The 21,253-nt window shown below is 42.9% G+C and overlaps 1 protein-coding gene across 4 annotated transcripts in view; it reads right to left on the bottom strand.

Annotated features, from left to right (window-relative positions):
- Window positions 1–21,253, bottom strand: part of myo16 (myosin XVI) — a 141,248-nt gene that overhangs the window by 2,893 nt on the left and 117,102 nt on the right. For 3 of the 4 annotated variants that reach the window (XM_033617373.2, XM_078174548.1, XM_033617372.2), the window contains exons 31-34: window positions 19,133–19,515; window positions 17,752–19,014; window positions 13,468–13,623; window positions 11,058–11,143 (exon numbers count right to left, since the gene is read on the bottom strand). In XM_033617373.2, the coding sequence (XP_033473264.1) occupies window positions 11,058–11,143; window positions 13,468–13,623; window positions 17,752–19,014; window positions 19,133–19,515 (1,888 nt within the window). Of the gene's footprint in view, window positions 1–7,326; window positions 7,433–11,057; window positions 11,144–13,467; window positions 13,624–17,751; window positions 19,015–19,132; window positions 19,516–21,253 lie in introns of all 4 variants that reach the window. The other variant, XR_004501212.2, reaches the window with a different exon arrangement.

Below are 21,253 nucleotides of genomic sequence, written 5' to 3'. Positions count from 1 at the left end.
ACACAAAAAGGTCTCAATGTTTTGTTTTCATCAGTCGTGACTGACAAGACCCAATTGGGGAAAAAACTGCGGGTGTCTGAGTCATTGTTTTCAAAAGCCTCCACAGTCCAGACTAAAACATAACCTTTGAGTTTTCAAACTAAAACAGGTCTCCGTTTTTAGTGTGGACGTAGCTATAGTTATGCATCTTAAAACTAAAACATACAAGTGTGGGTGTAGCCTAAAAGCAAAAATGTCTTGTTTTGTCTCACAGTGCTTTCTGACCTCCCTCCCCTGCTGTAGCACTCAGCCCCAAGCCCAGTGATTCCTACTAAAGATGCAAATCTTGACAGAGGCCTCAGAAATATTTAGTTTCTTACATTTGTCTGGGACTATTTTCATCTGTGGATTAATACACATTTGTTACACAGGCCAGTATTTACAGTAACATGACTGCGCATGTGGGACTGAGTCAAAATAAACTGAAGTGCTCATGTTGATCATAATGAAGGAACATGTCACTGAGTGTAAAAGTGTGACTCACTGATGTGGTTTTAATAGTTTCTGGACAACGATGGAGCTTCATGGCACAGAGGAATAAGCTACATCAAGCTTTGGCTTGTTAATAGGATCAGTTCATTGTTGGTTTTAGTCTTTTCACAGGATTTATTGATTAAATAAATCTACTGTAGAGAATATATGGTCAGCCCCGTTTTTCAACATTCTCATAAAACAGATTAAAACTTGGTTTAATGCTGTTTTCCTTCGTGATTCGTTTCCTGCAACAGTCGTTCCCTCTGCCTCCTCCCCCGCTTTTCATCTCTGCTGGAGCTGAAGCTGTGAGCTAAATCAAGTTAGCAGTACATATAATGTGACGTTTTCTCTGCATATTGCCAAGCATACAGTACATTTAGTGACGCATTCCACACAGACATTGCCACAGAGCCACAGGCACACACACGCGCACACACACGCACATTGCACACATCGCATACTTCGACGTACACACATAGCCAGGATCACATGCACATATCTTGAGAACCGCACACCTGTGAGTGTCCATATGCACACGCACTCAAACACACATACACATTGATTGCCTACATGAGCACAATACTTAGCGACCTAATCCATAATTTACACCTCCCTGCCAGGCTATTCTCTGCACTGGCGCCAGCCAAGAACACCGGCTACTGGAACAGTAGACAAGTAGGAACACCGTGTCCTTCTGCAGTGCATGACTGTACATGGACACACACACACACACACACACGCACACGCACAAACTCAATGCAATGAACAGACAGTTTTGACAAATCCAGTAATTGTGAGAGAAGAACACTCAGAGTTTTAATTGGAATACTCATCTTCAGAGTGTCAAGGTGAGACGGTAAGGCTGCTTTTGCAAATTACATTCATTTGTACTTAAAACTTTATCCAATGGCAAGTATGTGTACACTTGAACATAACACTTATGTGTGTTGAACATCTAATTTCAAAATCACAGGCACTATTATGCTGCTGTAACAACGTCTTAGCACCTGGCTGCAGGGATTTGCTCTCATTCAGCCAGAGGAGCTTTCGTCAGGCCAATCAAAGTTCTTCCACACCTAAGTCAGTAAAACCACGTCTTTATGGACCTCACTTTGTACACAGGGGCGAAAGTTAATTTACAAAAGGACAGGAGCTTCCCTAGAGTGTTAAAGGTGAGATTCATTGTACAGTATGCTGTGGCATTAAGATTTTATCTAATGGAAACAAACCATTAAAGGCTGTCCCACACTGTCATAGTGTACTTTACAATTTACAAAAGGTCTGTGTTTCAAATAAAAATGTTTTAAGTGATGGCTTGTGCAGAAGTTTGAGTTGATGGAATTAATCTGTAAGTGAGCAAGAGAACAGCAGTGCCCCCCTCTTCATTTTAATGGTACCGCTGAGTTGAGTGGGGATGCCAATGCAAGGCCATCTGGCAGGCTAAATGGCCAATGTGACCTCATCTGACTTCATCTCTTAAGATCATTTCCAGGTTCATACTTGCATGTTGGGTTTCTACTAGAGTACCCTTACATTCACCAATGCACCCCTTGCATTTTTTTTGTTGTTTAAACTCCCACTTGTATTCCTTAATATGATCCGAGTGGTATACAATAATATAAAAATGATGTAACATTTCCATAGCATTTTCTGATTGAGGACAGCCAGACTCTACTCCTCCACTGTAGCATCCTAAATCATCTGAAATTTTAACCACGTCTCACAGGGCTCACCCAGGCATCGTGGAAGGAGCCAATATCCAAATCAACATGTTAATGGATTGGTAATGTTATGGTAATCATATGGTAATGTAAGATGACTAGTGGTCACTCACAGGCTCAATGTCCTGAAGCCACATAGTGTGACAATAACCTCTGAGCTGCTCCTCAGAAAACACAATCACAATCTCCTGCCAAACACCTACAGTATATACTGTGCTTGTATGCTTTTTTTTAAATTGATCCTTTCAAATGTACATCACATATACACCCTCAGCACATAATATACATTTATAACAGTGTTAACCACAGGACTGAAATATACATGAGGCGGTAGCTGGCGGACGGTACAAAAATGGTCGTGTGACAAACAATAAAAAGGTGTGACATTTAACACAATATTTAGTAGGGTCGTAACGGTACATGTATTTGTGTCCAACCGTTCAGTACGCGACTTTCGGTTCGGCATGACCCTGTACCGAATTATTGGGCGCAGGATATTATTTTATTTTATTTTGTTTTATTTTAATTCCGTTTTTGCGAGCCGAACCATTTAAAATATCTAGTTCCCCGACGGACATAATTGAGTGACGGACCGAGTCCCGTAAATCTCTGCTTTCACTTTGTGCAGCGCATTCTCGCATTTTGACAACATGGCAAGTGAGCCTGACGAACCTGAAGACCCACCCGCAAACAGTCCTCCGTTTGGGAACACTTTGGTTCCAGGGTAAAATACGAAGATGGAAATAAACAAGTGGACAAGACAAAAGCAGTGTGCCGACACTGCAGAACAGCAGTCGGGTATGTACTTGGAAACATGTCTAACATGCTAACGCATCTAAAGCGACACCACCTCTGAACGTTAACCGGCACGACTAGAAAAAGCAATCTGGTGCAAACTACGATATCGTCGTCATTTAAAAAGAAAGAGCGTTTCCCTGACCATCGCGCTAAAGAAATAACCAACGCCATTGGAGATGAGTAAAATTGTTTAAGCTGCACTTTAGATATAAGCACATTTTGTTTACTGCACTTTAACAAAGTGGGAAAGCTAAGTAAGTTCCTAGTAAAACTGAATCTGAGCAGGCTTTAAAGCTGACCAGCTGCACTATACTTTTTATTTTAATTGAGTAAAACTGTTAAAGCAGAAATGTATATTTATATTTTTCATTCAAAAAATGTGTTAAAAAAACAGCAGGATTTTATTTTTCACTTTTATATTTCTATTTTCATTCAAACAATGTGAAAAAGCAGGATTTTATATATATTTGTTTCATTCAAAAATTGTGTGAAAAGAGTTAATTGCTGTGGTGCTATGTTTTAATAAGGTTACCAATAAGTAAAAGATATTTAATAGTTGTCTATTTTTTTCATTACTGTACCGAAAAAAACCGAACCGTGACTTGTGTACCGAGGTACGTACCGAACCGAGATTTTTGTGTACCGTTACACCCCTAATATTTAGATGTTTTTAATAACCCTATTCATTTTATAAAGCCATACAGCCATACACTGAATCATAATGTTCTTATCTAATACTAATTGCCCGTGCTAAGCCCGTGTCAAGATCTGCAGCAATCATTCCGTGGGTCGCAAGTCAATCTAGCAAGAAAACCCACTTAAAAAGTACTGTAAACGTGTACATTAGAGTGTGTGTACATTAAATATGAAATAAATGATCTATGATAAGTGATAGAATGTGCATCCCATGCTTCCACATAGTTGTCACGTGTGTCTAAACAGAGAGTAAGAGAGTGACCAGCAGAGCCACACACGCCTACAATCACACACACACACACACACACACACACACACACACAGACGCGAGCAGACAGAGACAGACCTCTACATGTGATTTAAACAGAGCAGAGAACAGAATCACATGCTGACCATTATCTTCTGCCTTCTGAATCAACAGCTCATAGAAACTTCATATGATACAGTCTCAGGCTTTTGTTTAATATCTAGTGTCTGATTTCCAATCCATTGTTAACACCGTTACTTTGTTCACTATATTACGTGAATGTCACTGTCACTGTCCCGCTGAACCCTGTTCACACTCTCAAACTCAAACTATCGCTGCAGACCATTAGCTGGTGTAACAATGAATTCTGTGACACTTGAGAATCTGTGACCTTAAAAGTCCTTAAACCCTGGCCCTAACTACTCAACAACTCACAAAACTCAACGATGTTTTTAAAGGATCAACAGGAAGAGCCAACATGTTTCGACCACTGCAGGTCTTCGTCAGGGCTTTCCAAACAAAGACCTGCAGTGGTCGAATCATGTTGGCTCTTTTAAAGATTTAGCCACTACAGTAAAGGCTTCTTAATATCTGCTTCCTCGTTTGTCTATATTTTTTCAGAATGCCTGGATTGCCTTTTTGTTGATCCTAGTTTCCCGTTTTCCATGAGCACCTGACACGAGATTTTGATCTACATTTTTATATAAAGAGCAACCAGTCGTCTCTCTCTTTTTCTGACTTTTTAAGGGAGTCTGGTATTGGGTCATGGAATCTGATGGGTCACAGATTCCAGTGTTACACCCCCACTGGCAATTTGGAGTGAGTTCAGTTCCTGTGTTTTAGTGCTATATTTAATTACAAAGTCACTGCTTTCGACCTATGTGTGTGTGTGTGTGTGTGTGTGTGTGTGTGTGTGTTGGGAGGGGGATTAATTTACTATATGAAGCACTTTGTGTTACAGTTTTTTTTTAATGAAAAGTACTGTACATATAAAGTCTGATTGACTGATTTGGAGCATTTTCACCTCAGGTGTTGTCGCAAAACAAACAGGTAAGTTCATTAGTTGATCAATCGTGGATGGTGTCGTTCTCTCAGTCAGATAAAAGATAAAAGTAACAATGGAAAAAAGCTAAAATGGGTAGCCAGAGATACTTTGGTGGTCGTTAATATACCTGTGCGGCCCCCAAAGTAAAGTCTATGTGTGGAAAAACACTTACTTGGTGCTTCTATTAAACTAGGTGCTATAGTTTCAGTCATTAACAACATAAAAAAACTCAATACCTGTTACAAATCTTTTCAAACAAGCTAAAAAAGAGGTCTCCAAAGAGCTTGCTATATCCAGATCCACTTTACTCAGACAGGTTAATGGGAGGACAGAAAGCAGTGGGTGGCAAAACAGAGGGACTGATTAGAGGGAGAGATGTTGGTGGCCGCTGATGAACTACGTGTGGGCTCTTTACTGGAAATTTCACCAGATGAGTTAGGTCATGTGAGGATTTCAGAGAAACTAGCACGATACCTTTATTCACTCATTCGCTTTAACCCTGCCAAACATGGAGGGGATTCATACAAAGACACGAAGGCTCTCTGTCTCCGCCTGTCCTTCTCATCCTTTGAGTGCTGTTACTCTGAATAGCAAACATGTGGCGCAGTCCTTCTCCCACTTTGAACGTCATTACTTGTGCCTACACTTCATCTGAAGGGAACAACAAAGAATATTAATCTCTGTACCATCCAATCATTTAGTTGGCAAAACAGACAGTCCGCCTTTTCTTTGTATGATTAGTCTAGACTGCTGTTGACTACTAACTACAGGAACCAAAACAAGCCAGTCCATTCATTCCGGACTGAGTTATCCGTCCCCCTCTTCTTCCTTCATCCTTTCCTTTTCATTTATCCCATTAGATCTGCTAATCCTACATAAACACGGTCTGGAATGCAGCTAATTGAAAGGCATTCTGGGTCACAGAGTTGTTCCCATCTCTTGAATGAACTCATGGTAATGAACCTGATCCAGACAACACACCAGATCAGTCAAGTGAGGAACCGAGATAAAAGTGTCAAACAGTGAGAAGTCACACTTTGACAGACCAGTTCTTGTACAGAGACAGTGTCAGACACAAGAGGATGTGGAGTGACTTCTGAGGTTATACAACTCTTAGAAACATGTAACACCAGTGACAACAAAGAATCTGGAAAAAAGATTTTTAGAAAGGTATAAAGAGGGGGTCATGTGATGGATTTAGCAACTTAAAGTCCCAGCAGATGAATAAGAAGCAATAAAAACTGCAGCTCTCCATTGTTGCACAGACTGAATCAAAGTTTGAATGTCTGTGAGCATTTAAATCCATGTGTGTCAGTGTTGGTATGCATGCTCATTTGCATGTGCATCAGCATATGCTAATCCAAGAACAGCCTCAAAGGAAACAAGGATGCCTACTGTCCACTACAAGATGCATTTACTTAACACTGATCACCTCTCGGGTTTATGGGTGCACAATATAGAATTTTTTTCCAATGTCCAATAGCCCACATTTTCCATGGACATTGTAAGACCAGTTCAGACTAATGATTCGTGACAAGATGACACCATTTTAGAACGCTGCAGAGAAATGTTGCAGCGGTGTGAACTGGCCATCTGAGCTCGACTCGAGCTGGCTCATGGTGTCAACTGACAACTCAGCTCATGAAATCGCCGGCAGCTATATATAATAATAATATAATAATACTTTAAAGAATTATTCAGGTATATGCTGACTGATCACGTGGAAATTTTTCTCGCTTAGACTGAAAGATTATAGTGTGGTTAAAATATCTTTGGCAGTGATGATGAGCAGGTGTACAGATGCAGAGAGCTGGCCTCAAGAGCTGCAGTTTCCTTTGAGAAATAAGGGATAAAAAAGGCGGGGGGGAAGAAGCAGCAGCACCAATTAGGATCAGACTTTTTGCACCCCACAGGAAAAGGACAAAGAGCACAGTAAACAAGGGGAGCAGGTAAAGCTACATGATGTCCTGGAAAAGCAGTGGTTTTCAAGACTTTCAGAAGATTTGAATGTTTGGATGAAAAGCACCAGGAATTTTGTAATTGTCCTGCCTTAAATATTGTTTTTCGCTGGAATGAATCCAGGATTATCGTCCGTTCTCCACGAAGGAGCAAACTAAAAATTCTTTTAAACCACCTTTCAAGTCTATCATTCATTCATAATCTACCAAATAGACTTTGGGTGGAATATTACTTTGAACTCAGACAAAACTTCTGAGACTGAGAGGATCATTACTGTCATGATCTCACACTGGGTCTATGAAAAACACTGCTATTTAGGGTGGAGAGCAGCGAGGTTTGACACTCACCACATCCCTAAATGTGAACAGGGCTTCCACTGAACCCCCTTGCCCCCCCCTCGCTGTTTTAGAGGGCAGCCCCCGCACCGAATGGAGAAAAGTTGAGATGACCCCTCTGGAAGATAAAGGAGTGAGTGAGAGGAACAGCCAAGCTCATTAGAATCAAAGGAAGAGAGACAAAGAGACAAAAAGAGAGTCATTTCTCCGCAGCCCAACAGTTCACATATTCTGAGAAAGACCTTGGAAACTCTATTATATTAGTGGTAGGAATGTGCTTCAAACTTTCTTGAAGGCTGTAAGAGAGCGGCTTTAAACAGGTGAGTTCCCCCCTGATGTTTAGTCAACCTGATGCCTGTGAAGTGGTTACACACAGTGCCTTTGCATCTCTATTGGCAGCATCTCGTGAATGGTGTGTCCTTTGCTTCCCTGAAAGTGGGACACTATGTGCTTTGCTCATTCTTGTGCTTCATGCACCGCTGACAGTGACTCCATCATTGAATGCAGTCTGTGATGAATCTGAATCAGTCCTCATGTGGGGAAACTTTTTTTATGACTGCGGACTGAGACAAACGGCTGCATCCTTGAGGACACGACTCAGTGACACTGAATTCTGAGGGCATTTACGATGTGGATGCCGTTATACAAGACTTTCACCTTGTATGTAACCTTCATTGCTTTAAAATGACTTACAGATGAAACCAATAGAGTGGGGAAAACAACAGCGCAGTAAAGGCTACAATGGCAACATCTGTAGATCGATCACTGTTATGACAGCTGGTGTCTTAAATAAATCTAATTTCCTGTTGGAGTGGGTTCAGTGCTCAGCCTGTGGACATGATCTGAGCAACAGCAGAGGGAAAAAAACATTTGTGTATGTGTGTATTTGAGTACACACAGACTCCATTTCTTATATTGTTTAAAGTTGTTTTGCTCACATTTTACATGTTTTACAAGCATATCTGGGGTGGAAATCACCAGAGGCCCTACAATAAGATAATATCACAGTACTTAAATCAAGATACAGTTTTATTGCATTTTATTTTATTTGCGACATGCTGAGTAAAGACCCTTTTAGGGCCGATGTCACAATGACGTCAGTTTGTTAGCTGGAGGAAGAACATGCCTCGTCACAACAGGACCGTAGGCTACGTAGGAGTCTTAAATGTCATCTTGTTGCGTTATTGGGACCTAGAATAGGAGTCATGGCTGATGACTTAAATTTGAACACATACCAGCCGCCACTGCCTGTCAACACAAACGAACACAACTAGGGCGATCATCAGAAATACTCGTCTCTGCAGCGCACACTTCATATCTTGTTAAGGAAAAAGTATTTCCTGTTGTAAGGATGAATAACATTATGTGTATCAAGGGTTATCATGTCCACCTCATCAGAAATTGGGGAGGTATTAAAAGGAATACTGGATTTCTCTGTAAGCTAACTTTTTAGGGCGTTAGCTAACGTTAACATTAATGGCAAAACAAACTGGAGGAAACCGCTCAAGTGTCGTCCTCCTTTGTAAGATTGACATAGTAATCAACCACAAAGCCAGCCATCCCACCTTCAGCATGTTTGTCCTCCTCTGTGTGCTCCCTATGGCATTTGCAAGAATCCACCACACGTAAATGAAAACAACTAATCAGAACCGAGGTCGCTAACGAAGCTGCTAGTGAACTGGGCTCAAACTGTGAAATTAGGCAGCGCTAATCAAATATGAATCAAGACTCACATTAGTGTACTGTGAAGCTGTAACATGAGAAAGTCTGTGACTGGCTGCCATGTTGGACACTGTCGAGGGAAAACTAAGCACTGCCCGCTGGCCAGGTCACAAACTCTCATTTTACAGCTAAACAGTACACTAAAATATGTTTCTGAAAACATCTGAGGAGGGAAATAGGAAAAGCAGTGACAGAATCTTGATTTATATTTGATCAGCACTGCCGACAGTCTGACCACAGTCCATAAGCAGTGATTGACATGGTTGACAGCTGCATTAGAGGCTCCTCAGCTCTGACTGGCTGTTTTTCAAAAGCCATGGTAGATTCTAGCATATGCCATCAGAAGCACTAGGAGGAGGAGGAGGAGGAAGAGGGGCATGGTGTTCTCACAGACTGTCTCATATAATACTGTGTGTATGAAATTCAGCAAATTTGACAAAATTTATCCTCATACAAGTTGGTAACTGTAGCTTTGTACAAGTGTTTTTTTTCTTGTCTCCAGATGATGTCATGAGTATAAAATAATGATTTTATCTGCAGCTCAGCCGATTGGTGAGGAATGCTGGTCAACATAATATTTATGAGCTGCAATCAAATGTTATACTCTTTAAGAAAGTGGTTCCCAACTGGTGCAACCATGGGGTCCAGATTTCTTCTTCGTCGTTAGTTCAAGGTCCACGGAGTTTAATGTATTCGGTGTCATACTTGTGTTTGGCCATGTAATTAGGCTAGTAGCTGTCTTTGTCATGTAGTTGTCCGTTGGTCACTCACTCTACAGCAAGGAATAGCACTTCAAAGTAAAAGCTCTGTAGCAGAAATTCAATGTACTTCAAAATATAGTATGTTTTTTACAAACTCTACACATTCGCGGTCCACTCAGAATGGACTTGGGACACACTTTTGGCATGGGATCCACCAGTTGGGAACCACTGCTTTAAGATGTTCAACAACAGAAACCAAAAAACAGTCGTGAACAGGCTGTCTTCCTGCCTCACTTTCCTCCTTCTCACTAACAAACATGAAAACCTAAACTAAACATTTACAGACATTCACGAATAGATTTCACGCTTCAGAGATGCAATCTGTTCCGGCAAAAATAAATCTAGAGCGGGGAAGAGAACTGGCTGGAATGGCAGCGGATCGTCTCTGGCAGCAGTCGGATCCTGTGTACCGGAGTGGTGAGTGTATTATTTGTAACTAGATCTTGTCTTTTCTCTCCCAGTACATACTTGTCAGGTTGTAACCATTCAACTCCACTGGGATGAAATGATCTGAAGTGGAAACTGTAGGAAGCTATGAGTCCACTATAGAATTATTTGCCCAGTGAGCTACTTCTTCAGGGTGGGTTTATGATTTAGTGGCTTAAGTGTTGTTGTAATATTACATTTCCCGGATCTTTTTAAGTTGAATGATTGATTAATAAGACAAAAGACAGCACAGGTCAAAAGAGAATCTGATGCTGGTCTTTGTTAATAAAAGACAAATCCTGTTCGTGTTTTGCCTGAGGTGAAGGTACAGCACAGGATCGTCTTCATGAGAGCTTTATGTGTCTGTGTTGTGACTGGCTGTCCCTGTGGAGGTCCTGTAAGCTGTGCTAGTCATGTGAGTGGGATCAAGCTGCTAAGCCTCTATATATTTATGTCTTTAAATTATTTAAGCTTTCTAAAATCTATGCATTCATCAGTTTGTGTCTCAGTTATCCAACAGCTCTTTCCACTTCGTCATCAGAGTTTTATCAATTGCATACATCAAAGGCCGTGTGTGTGTTCCCACACGAGAGCGTGTGTGTGAGCTTGTGTGCAAGCGTCCCGGACATTAAATTCAATCCTGTAACCGTACACCTGTCTACGGAGCCAGAGAAAGCTCACATGTCAGGAGTGATGCATGTTGTTCAAAGGAGGCCACTTTCCTGTCCACTCAAAATGTCAACAAACCCACAACAGAATACAGGCCTGATACACTCAGAGTTGTCACTGTCCATGTGTTAGTGGGAGATTGTGCTGTTAAGTGCCCATGTTTACCTGAGTGTGATGGCTGTCCATGTGTCTGTGCAGAGAGGTGGAGGTGGAGGAGTTTGACTTGCTGTGACTCTCATCCTCCAGCGAGCCTGAACACAGAAATATCAAAGGCACATTATCAGTGCTGTAAAGTAACTAAGTACAATTACTTAAAGGAACACTTCACCAGCAAAATGACCATTTGTGTATCAAGTAGTCATGCCGTGTTACCCTTAATTCATGGAGAGAACTTTTTCTCGCAGGCCTCTATGGAAAGTGGTAAACATATAGATTCATTGATTGATTGAGGACCACATTTAACAACAGCAAAACTTTATCAAAACGTCATTTTAGAAACTCTCGCATAACTCATTATCCAGTCATAGGCACAGCACTTCTCACACACATGTACTTCCTTTAAAACCTTCTTATTTACAACTGAACTGAAAGCAAAACTTATCTATGCTCCCTTCAAAGCTAGACGCCAATACAAAACATACAACACAGGTATGGCCCCAACTATATAGTGGCAGGAACCAATGAGAGGCCATTATATGAGCCATACAATCACATGACAGGTGAAACAAATAGACAATAAAGGAAAAATAAGTCCATAAAAAACAAAAATAAATTCAAATATATACACACCTATCTTAACCCATAGGCTATGAGAAAAATGGCGAAGCTTTTAGAGAATAATGACAAATCACAAAAAAAGCATGCAAAGTCTATATCCTCATTAAGCCCAGGATACTTTAAAACATCCACTTGATGGATCCAAAAACCTCTGATTAATTTTCTGTATTCTGTCACACCCCTCGACCACCCCTGATAATTTGCTGTTGTTAAATGCGGTCCTCAATCAATCCATGAATCAATAAATCAGTATGTTCTCCCTTTTTCATGGAGGCATATGAGAAGAGCAAAGTTTTCTTCACAAATTCAAGGAAACACTGCCTGACTAACTGATATATAGTCATATTTGTGGGTAAAGTATCCCTTTAAGTACAATTTTCAGATACCTATTCTTTATTTGAGTGTTTCCATTTTATGCGACTTTAATCTTTTACTCGACAACATCTCAGAAAAACTAAAGCTGTCAGACAAATGCAGTTCAGTAAATATTGTACTTTTTACTGAACTGCATTTGTCTGACAGCTTTAGTTTTTCATTCCCTTCCTGTCCAGTGATAAACAATGCATCTCCAGATGTGCTGATTTTACATGCTTGTGGTAAACTGAAGGATTAAGTGTTCCTTTATGTGTTGAGAAAATTCTCCTACTTCTTAAGCTAAATAAACATTTAAAAAAACCTTCTTGGAGCAGCTGGAAAATGTATCACCACAAAGCTGAACACAGGGCTGTTTTTCTGAGCTGAGAAAAGTCGACCTCATAGAAATACGTGGTTCTTACAGGACGGTCATGCTACAATACAGCAGTAACATAAATCCAAAAACATCTGATGTAACAGTAAACCATGGATAGGGAACATTTCACTGCCCAATGAGTACTTTTACTTTTCATACTTCAAGAGATGAGACTTACACACTCTAACTTAAGGAAGGTTTCCAATGCATGACTTTTACTTGGAGTATTTTCACAGTGTGGAATTAGTACTTTAAGATAAGCGATGGGTCTGAATACTTCTTCCCCCACTGCACAATACACGGCATAAACATCTGAGTGCAAGTCCTCCCACACACACAGGTACAGGCTGAAGGACAACTTACCTTTCAAACACAAGCAGGGTTTGAAAGAGCTTTTCTCACACAAACGGAAATGTTAGAAAAAGACACAGCGTTTAAGATACACTGTGATCGCTCTCTGGCTGTGGCTGAAAAATTAGGGTCCTCTTTTAAAATAACCGTGGATTTCTGTCCTTATTTGTGAGGTCATGTCATTATGTCATGTAATTTTCCCCCTCCCTTCCTTCAATGTGTGTGTGCAGAGCTTGTATTTCAGGCAAGATGATTTTAAGTGATTATGTGACCTTGTCGTGACATGGACACAAGGGTAAAAGGGGAGTTAACGGCTTAGTCTGGCCTGCAAGATTACTTTCTTCACTTCACGGGTCAGTGGTGTCAGTCTTATTGTAGGACATTTTAGGACATTATAGCAGTAGCTTATTCTTTATTTAGAATCACATGGACTATATGGAGCCAGATATCCATCGCTTTGTCTCTGCTCATCTAGCTGCACACCTACACACCAACTTGACACTTAGATATTTTTGTAAAGACACTCACACTGTTTTCAGCCTGGACTTTATAATGCCTTCTGTCACTCCACAGGTTAAGTTCAACAATTGTATTTGCTCAAGTATGCGTTATCTGTTTCACCCAATACCCATGTCCCTTGACCCCAATCTGTATGTGAAATAAAAAGATTCAAATTATCTGTGCAAATGTATACATGTATAATACATGGGCTGTTACCGTTGGAGATCTGGTTGCCATTCTCTATGGGGGCAGGGCTTGGGGAGTGAGGATGTGTGTGGTTGTTGGCGTTTTTGTCCTGTAGCTGCAGAGATGGCGAGGTGGGGGCAGAGCCACATTCTTCCCTCCCTGGCAGATTGATGTTAGAATTGAATCCTGGGAAAAATACAGCCAAAGGACAACACATTACATGTCAGTGCATGTCATAAAAAGCAGACAGTAGGCACAGTTGAATATCATTAAATTAAAGCTGGGGTAGGCAATTTAATTTTGGCATCTTTGGGCAAGAATCCAATAACAAACTTTCAGCATATTGTAATTTAAGTGCTCTGAGAGAAAACCTGCACATTATCTTGGCTTTGTTTTTAGGCTTTAGTAAATCTAGCCAGTGACGGGAGACTTTGGCCAATCAACAAAAGAGGGTGTTCTTATTGGCTATTATACAAATTCAGATGTGTGTGCACTTTCCTTCGGTAAAAGCCTGATTCAATGGCAGACTATCTTGCAGAAAAAGCTGCTAATCCAGCAGTGGCAACACCTGCCTAGACTGCAAAGCAACCCAGATAAAGGAAGAAGGACTTATCAAAAAGTGAGTCTAAAAGAGAATCTGACCATAGACGGAACAAATGTGTGAATGATGGCGAAGTGTTTCAGAGATAGAGAGAAAATATTGTTCGCAGTTTAACTTTCTGCTAACAGAAGATCAAGGATGGCAGATGCAGCTTCAAGTTCATGTAGCTAACATTAGCTAGAGCCGCGGATCACGGTATATCCGCCTCACTCCACACCGCTGCAGACCACCTTGCTGGGAGGAGAGTGGGCAGCAGCTCCGGAGATGGACCCCCAATCAGTAGCTGCAGTAACCCAAATTCAGCCAGCTCAGAGGGACTGGACAGCACCAACTTCCCGCCAAATCAGCAAACTTTCTGTTGCTGCCGTTACACAGGTTAGACTTGTCACTGCTGCTGTGACACCTGGCACTGGGGTGGTTTACGCTGGCTGAATTTGAGCCAATACAGCCCCTGACCAAAGGTCCATCTACGGAGCTGCTGCCTGCTCTACTCCAGACCAAGTTTAGCAGTTTAGCTTTTTGCCTTTTTCAGGTTTCTTTCTACCCCAACTTTAAACCATGCATATGTTTCATCACACAGGTAGCAGAACAAAATCCAAAACAATGCAGGGAGTCTGTTGTTTTGACTCGTAATACTGCAAAATATTCTATTTTTTACAAATATATTTCATTTAGATATTACATATTTAGCATTCAGTAAATTGTGTGTTTATTCCCAGTATCTTCTCTCCACTTAGTCCCATCCCTCCTATCACAATTAAGCCTTTTAAAAAGTATTAATCCCCTCTGTCTGGTCGGAAGGTGACTCCACATGACCTGTCTCTGTCCCTGCTGCTGCTCTTGGGCCTCACATGCTCTCCCAATGAGTAAGTGACTGTGGGTGCATATGTGCATGTGAGTGTGAATGGGAATTCGTCAGCTGCCGTCCCACACTGAGAATGTTTGCCTCCTGGTCGCCCCATGGTCACAAGATGCCTAAATATAAACTTAGCAGACCCTACTATAGGTCCCACGGGGCAGGTGTGTGTTTCTGAGGGACAAAAGGCCAGGTAGAGGAGGGAAGGGCTCAATATGACAGCTGCATGTTTATGAAGAGTCACAGTGAGTATGTGAATTTGTATAATGAAGACTATAATGAGGGAGAATTGGACTTTTATCCAATTTGGGGAAATTTTTATTTTGCTGTTAAGGCGTGAGGTGTCTTATAACAGTGATTTCCTGAAGCCTGGCAGGACCACCTGCCCTCTTCCCCTGGCATTCCTGTGGTTTTCTCATTCCCTGAGGATGACGAAGGGGAGGAGGAGGAGGGAGAGGCAGCTGCTCTTCACAGAGATGTCTGGAATAGCAACTGTAACCCCTGGCCACTCCCACAGCGTCAGGTATCACACTCAGTCATTTAACAGCTGGGGGGAACGGAAGTAGGCCATCCCAATAAGCCCATCGGCATCTCGCTGCGCTCTGATCTAAGAGGACCGCCTTGCTTTGCCCACTCAAAATAACAGCAAGGTTGTGAACCCAAATTTCAGGTTCCACTGTCACATACACTGTTTCCATGATGCTTTTCCTGCGCAGGTCCAGGTGCTGACAGAGTCAAGCGCAAGACGTCACGTGAGGCTTGTGCGTCATCCTGTGCACTTGCTCTCATACCGTCTCTTATAAGGAGTTCAGCTTCATGCCCCTTGAACTTGTTATGTTAATAGATGTATGACACAACTGTGTCTCATATAAATCATGCAGCTCCACGATGATATGAGCCTCTAGCAGGATGAGTAATTATTGACACCAACTTTCACTTCATTGCAATTTTTCACCTGTTTCGGGTGTCCTGTTTGCTGCTGCTGGGCAGTCACACCGACTTCAGTAGAACATGAATGAGCTGTTTAATATTTGATAGCCATCCTCATCATTCTTCTGCTCATAAATTATTAACCCAGCCACAACTAATACACTTGGAGGAAACAGAGACTCCGATAAAAACACAGTGGGACGACACAATTTCTACCTTCTCTCAAGTGCCTGTGTTTTCTCAAGCTGCAGTGTCAACGGTAAATTCGCTCTCATAGAAGCACAACAAAGTAATTTCTTTGCTGGTTTGAAACCTCTGACCTGAGCACCCTCCCTTTTTATTGACTAAGCCTGACAAATACATTTGGCCTCTTTTTGCAAAGGTCAACCTTTGCATCAGTGTCACAGAGCCTATATGTGCTCTGCATGTACAAACACAGCTAGATCATACTTTCAGTGCAGTGTGATGCTAAGTGGGCTACACCAGCTAGCTCATTAGATAACATGTTAGAAGGCAGCTGCAGGAGCCAAAGGGCACCACACTGGAGACTGTAACAAATGGGCTGCCTCAAGTGGGCCAACAAGGGTGGCTGGCTACAACACCTGAATCAATGTAAGGAGTTTCTAAATGTAGAAAAGGGGGATTTATGAGGAAGGCTGTTGGGTGCTGGTCCATCTCACCTCCCTAGCACTCAGAGTACACGTGTAAATCCACATGCACACCGACCCACAACTCACACAAAAACAAGGGGGTTATTACTTACCTACAACACTACACTACTCCTGCTGTACAAGAGGTAATCACCCAGTACCCAATAAATCATGTGGCACAGAGCCGGCTGAGACTTTGATCATGAACTCATCACAGTAGATAGAACACATAATGGACACATGCACTCCCGCACAAACGTGTACATGAGCAAGCACATGTAGGCGCACACACACACACACACACACACACACACACACACACACACACACACACATACATTCAGGTTGGCTGGGACACAGCATGAAAAATTACAACAAAGCAAAGGTTAACTGAACCCCACCACACATATAACCACACACCAAAAGGTTCACATATGTTGGTTTGGCCTAGTGTGGCCAAAGATGGCAAATGGAACATTTACCCATGACTGCAGTTGCATTTAAAGGGATAGTTCACTCCAAAATCAAAAATGCACATTTTTCCTCTTACCTGTAGTGCTAGTTATCAATCTATATTGTTTTGGTGTGAGTTATCGAGTGTTGTATTGACTGCAGAGATGTCTGCCTTCTCTCTAATATGATGGAACTAGATGGCATTTGGCTTGTGGTGCTCAAAGCCCCCCAAAAATACATTTGAAAAACTCAGCTCCTTCTACTGAACTACACCCAACTGTGTCATCGCGCATCTACTGCTAGCTCACCTAGCACCACTGAGCTGGCTAATGTTACAGCTCAGCCAAGGAGGATGTTATTTATTTTTACATCTTTTGCTGTCATGAGCACAAGCCTCTCGACTAAGAATAGATGAACCCAAACTACACACGCCAATCGTGTCACTGCACACATTTTTGCCACATTAAGCACCACAAGCTGAATGCGATCTAGTCGGTGAAGATTCTCAGTCATCCAGGTCATGGTGATCATACGTGCTATATCGTAGGCAACGCAAGCATGTCCAGTTGTCCAGTTCCACTATATTGGATAGAAGGCATCTCTAAGGCCGATATCATCAACACTTGGTGACTCGAACCAAAACAATCTAGACTGATAAAATAGCACTACATGTACGAGGAATGATGAGAGGAAAAGGGAAAGACAGAAGGAGAAACAATTATTTTAGTCTCTGGTGTTCAAATCCATATGTGCTGTGATCTTCTCTCTGCTTGTGTTTCAGATATGTGTAACTGTGTGTGAGCGTGGGTGTTTTACTGACAGACCTCCATCCCTCATCTTGCGGCCAGAGGTGGACTTCCTCAGCAGGCTGCGTCCTGAGCTGAACAGCGTGTTGAGCTCATCCAGGGGGCTGGTCAGGGGTCTACCATTGGCTGGGTTGAATAGCAGGGGCGAGGAGGAGCATGAGTGTGCTCTCCGTGGCTCAGGGCGAGACATCTTCACTGGAGAGTAGGGAGGTGGCTTCCCCAGTGGTTCCCCAGATGGCCTCTGAGTGGATGAGGTTTTGGGGGAGTCTGAGCTCCCTGTGACAGATGCCGCTCGGGTCAGAGCCAGGAAGTTAGCCTCAGGCGGGAAGGGAAAGTGTGAAGGTGGTCTGTAGGGAGGAGGTGGGGCATTTGGGGGAGGAGGTGGAGGTGGAGGGGTGAGTGGAGGTGTGGACTTCTTCTCTGGCATGAGGACGGTGAGGCTGGGGGAGGAATCAGCCCTCTGGCGAGCATACTGTGGGGAGAGGGGGCTGTCTGGGCCAGTGGCATAGTTCAGGTTTGTCTCAAACACAGGCAGCTTCTTTACCTCGAGTGGGGTGAGAGGTGACTCGTCTGAGGCAGGAGAGCAGGTGACAGGGGAAGGGGGGAACACCAGGAGAGGTGGACGGTGGGGAAGCAGGTTGGGGAAGGGAGCAGGGATCTCACAGCTGCCATCTTTGCCATGTTGAGTCTTGGGAGCTCCGCTGTTGGACGTGCTCTGTGAGTGACTGATGTCTACGGTAGTGCTCACCCCGGCTGCCATCCGTTTGGTCTCCCCGCTCTGAGGGGGAGATACCCCCACCCCCACTAATCCCACCAGGCCCAAGCCTAGAGCCTCCAGTTTAGCTGCCTTGCTAACCACAGTGGCAGTAGTCGTACCATCTTCATGAGGGAAATACTTCATCTCCTCATAGACAGCCTCAGAGTCAGCCAGCTCTGGGCTATCAGGGGGCTCCTGGAGGCTCCGAGCCCGGGGCTGGGAGCCCAACATCTCTATGTACACGTCCTCTTCGTCTTGGCCCTGGTACAGGCTCAGTCCGACCCCATGTGGGGCATCTATAGAGGCTGCTCTCTGCATCAAACCACCAAATCCAAATCCCCCAGCACGGGACAGCAAGGCCAGCTTTACATCAGCGGGACGCAGCTGGTGGATTTGGGGTGCTGCAGCATTGATTTCCTCATACGAGCCTGTCAGTTTAGTGTTCGGACTGCGTTTAGGTTTGGGGGGTGGCACCTTCCTCATGGTTGTGTAGTCGTCACTGTGGGGACGGGGCTTGGACAAGGCTGAGGAAATTGGAAAAGAAGCAATTAAATACAGAAAAAGTCAAGGCATTAGGCAACAGCATCAAGGCACAAAAAACACCATCTGTTGTATCTTCTAAAGAGTAGAAGCGATATATACCTGCAGGGTCTGTGGGGGACAGCTGGGATTTAGGAGGGCTTCCAGCTGGCGAACCGTACCCCTCTGGAGTGGGGCTCTCTTTGACTGCCATCGTCAACCCCGCACTAACGGCTTCATAAGATGCACTCAAACGAGTGTTGGGGTCCCTCTTTGGTTTGGGAGGAGGTTGCTTACGAGGAGAGGAAAGGCCTCCCCCGCCTGCAACGTCCTCGTTGGTGTGAGCCACCTGCTGCAGGGCTGGTTTGATGGATGGACTGGCAGAGGAATGGACCATGTTCTCCATGGCGAGGGGGATGGGTACTGAGCTGGACCGAAAGTGGCGAATAACTCGACTGCCCCCGTTAACAGAACCCTCATAGACTTTCCCACTTTTCTCCACAACCCTGCAAATGGGAAGAAAAACAACACTCAGATTTTAATGGATGAAAGAAAAAACAGACTGTTTGCACTGAGTCACGCGTTTAACAAAAAAAGCATGACAGTTTTAGGCACAGCTTTTTCCCATCCAATAGTTTCGTGATCCAGATTGAATTAATGACATAACTTGCATCACCAAAATACTCAAACTCAATGTATGCCTGCCTCAACTGTCACTCCTCAAATATGAGCTAAGGAGGCCACTTGGAGGATAAAGACCACAGAGATTACGCTTTAAATCTAATCTCCTTGCAGTAATTTGATAACATCCAGTTTGATATTTCCTTTGCTAATCTGCGCGAGCCATCTGTTGGTTCCAGGACTGCACTCGGGGGGTGGCCTAGCATGTGCGTAGGTGATGGGGGGAGGCATTTTAAGAGAGAAATCAGGTGAGTTTGGGTGAATACTAATCCCCTCTACAATATGACGCTGGCGACTCCTCTCCCAGTCCGCCCACTGACACCCCTCCTCCTGTTCGATACCTCCCTGTGCTCCTGTTTTCTGTCCAGGCAGCAGATGTTACATGTGCAAGGACACACAGAGGACACAGAAATCATGTGTGTATGTTTCTTTTCATCTTTCATTTTATTGCTTTATCCTAATATTAAAACACAATAGTTATTTTTTTTAAAAAGTGTTAAAAATTGCTGTTGCAGTCAGTCTTGTATGGTGACCTTTTACATTTTTGTGTATCAACTGTGGTTATTTCTCATTAAAACGATATGCGATAGTGTTTTTTTCCCCCACTGTATTGACTTTTACTTCACTTTGTCAGGGTTTTTAAAGCTGTATGTTAGTCTATGATGATGTTTAGAAGCAAAACACTTGCATATGTCTGTGAGTTAAACAGCAATCTTAAAAAAAATGTATTTACATGTACGGTATTTTGTCATTTTGAGAGAAAGCCTAGTGACATTAGCATATTAAGCCCTGTTTCCAGCGAGCACTACGTTACAGGTCAGTTCAATCTGCTTTTTCTCCATTGCTACTGTGAAAAGTTGTGGATGGTACCAATGGAACCGTCCCGTACCGCAGCAGCTGGAGTCTGAGAAAAAATAACTTACTCGGCCGACTGCCGGCAACTTTTAAGGTGGAACGTTAACTAATAATGTTACTCAATGCAGGAGTTGAAGACGTGAATCCATCAGCACACCTTAAATTTCACTGTGACAACTTTGACCATTACTTTAGATTTTATATGACATACACTTTAAGCAATGAGTGGATCTTCAAGTGTTTATATATATTACTTCAGACTGGGACAGCATATATCCCAATCTTCACTCAGGGAGATAAAAAACAAACACCGGCGAACGTCGTTCTTGTGGGTTCTGGCAACATTAAACCCCTGAGCTTGCCTGAGAAGGACTAAATGCACAAACCCACTATTTTGAAATACCTCATCAAGAGAGACTCTCACTGCAGCCTGTTTTGTTTTGTTCAGAAAATGTCTGCGTGCAGCCTCGTTCTATGGACGATAAATGAGGTGCAGACTTCCATCTGTGTCACTGGTAATGAGGAAATACAGTGAGTGCTGGACGGAGCAGTGAGTGACGACATTCCAGAGTACTTCTTGCTGTGGAAATGCTAGGGTCTAGGTACCATGTCTGAAGGGTTACTCTTGGTTCCAGGGGTACCATACTGAAAGTGTTTGGTGGAAACTGGGCTTTTGTAACCAATCATTGTGAGGCTGACAGTCATTAT

This window comes from Epinephelus lanceolatus, chromosome 14 (assembly GCF_041903045.1).
Source record: "Epinephelus lanceolatus isolate andai-2023 chromosome 14, ASM4190304v1, whole genome shotgun sequence".
NCBI classification, from domain to species: domain Eukaryota; kingdom Metazoa; phylum Chordata; class Actinopteri; order Perciformes; family Serranidae; genus Epinephelus; species Epinephelus lanceolatus.
This window is presented reverse-complemented; position numbering and strand designations above follow the sequence as displayed.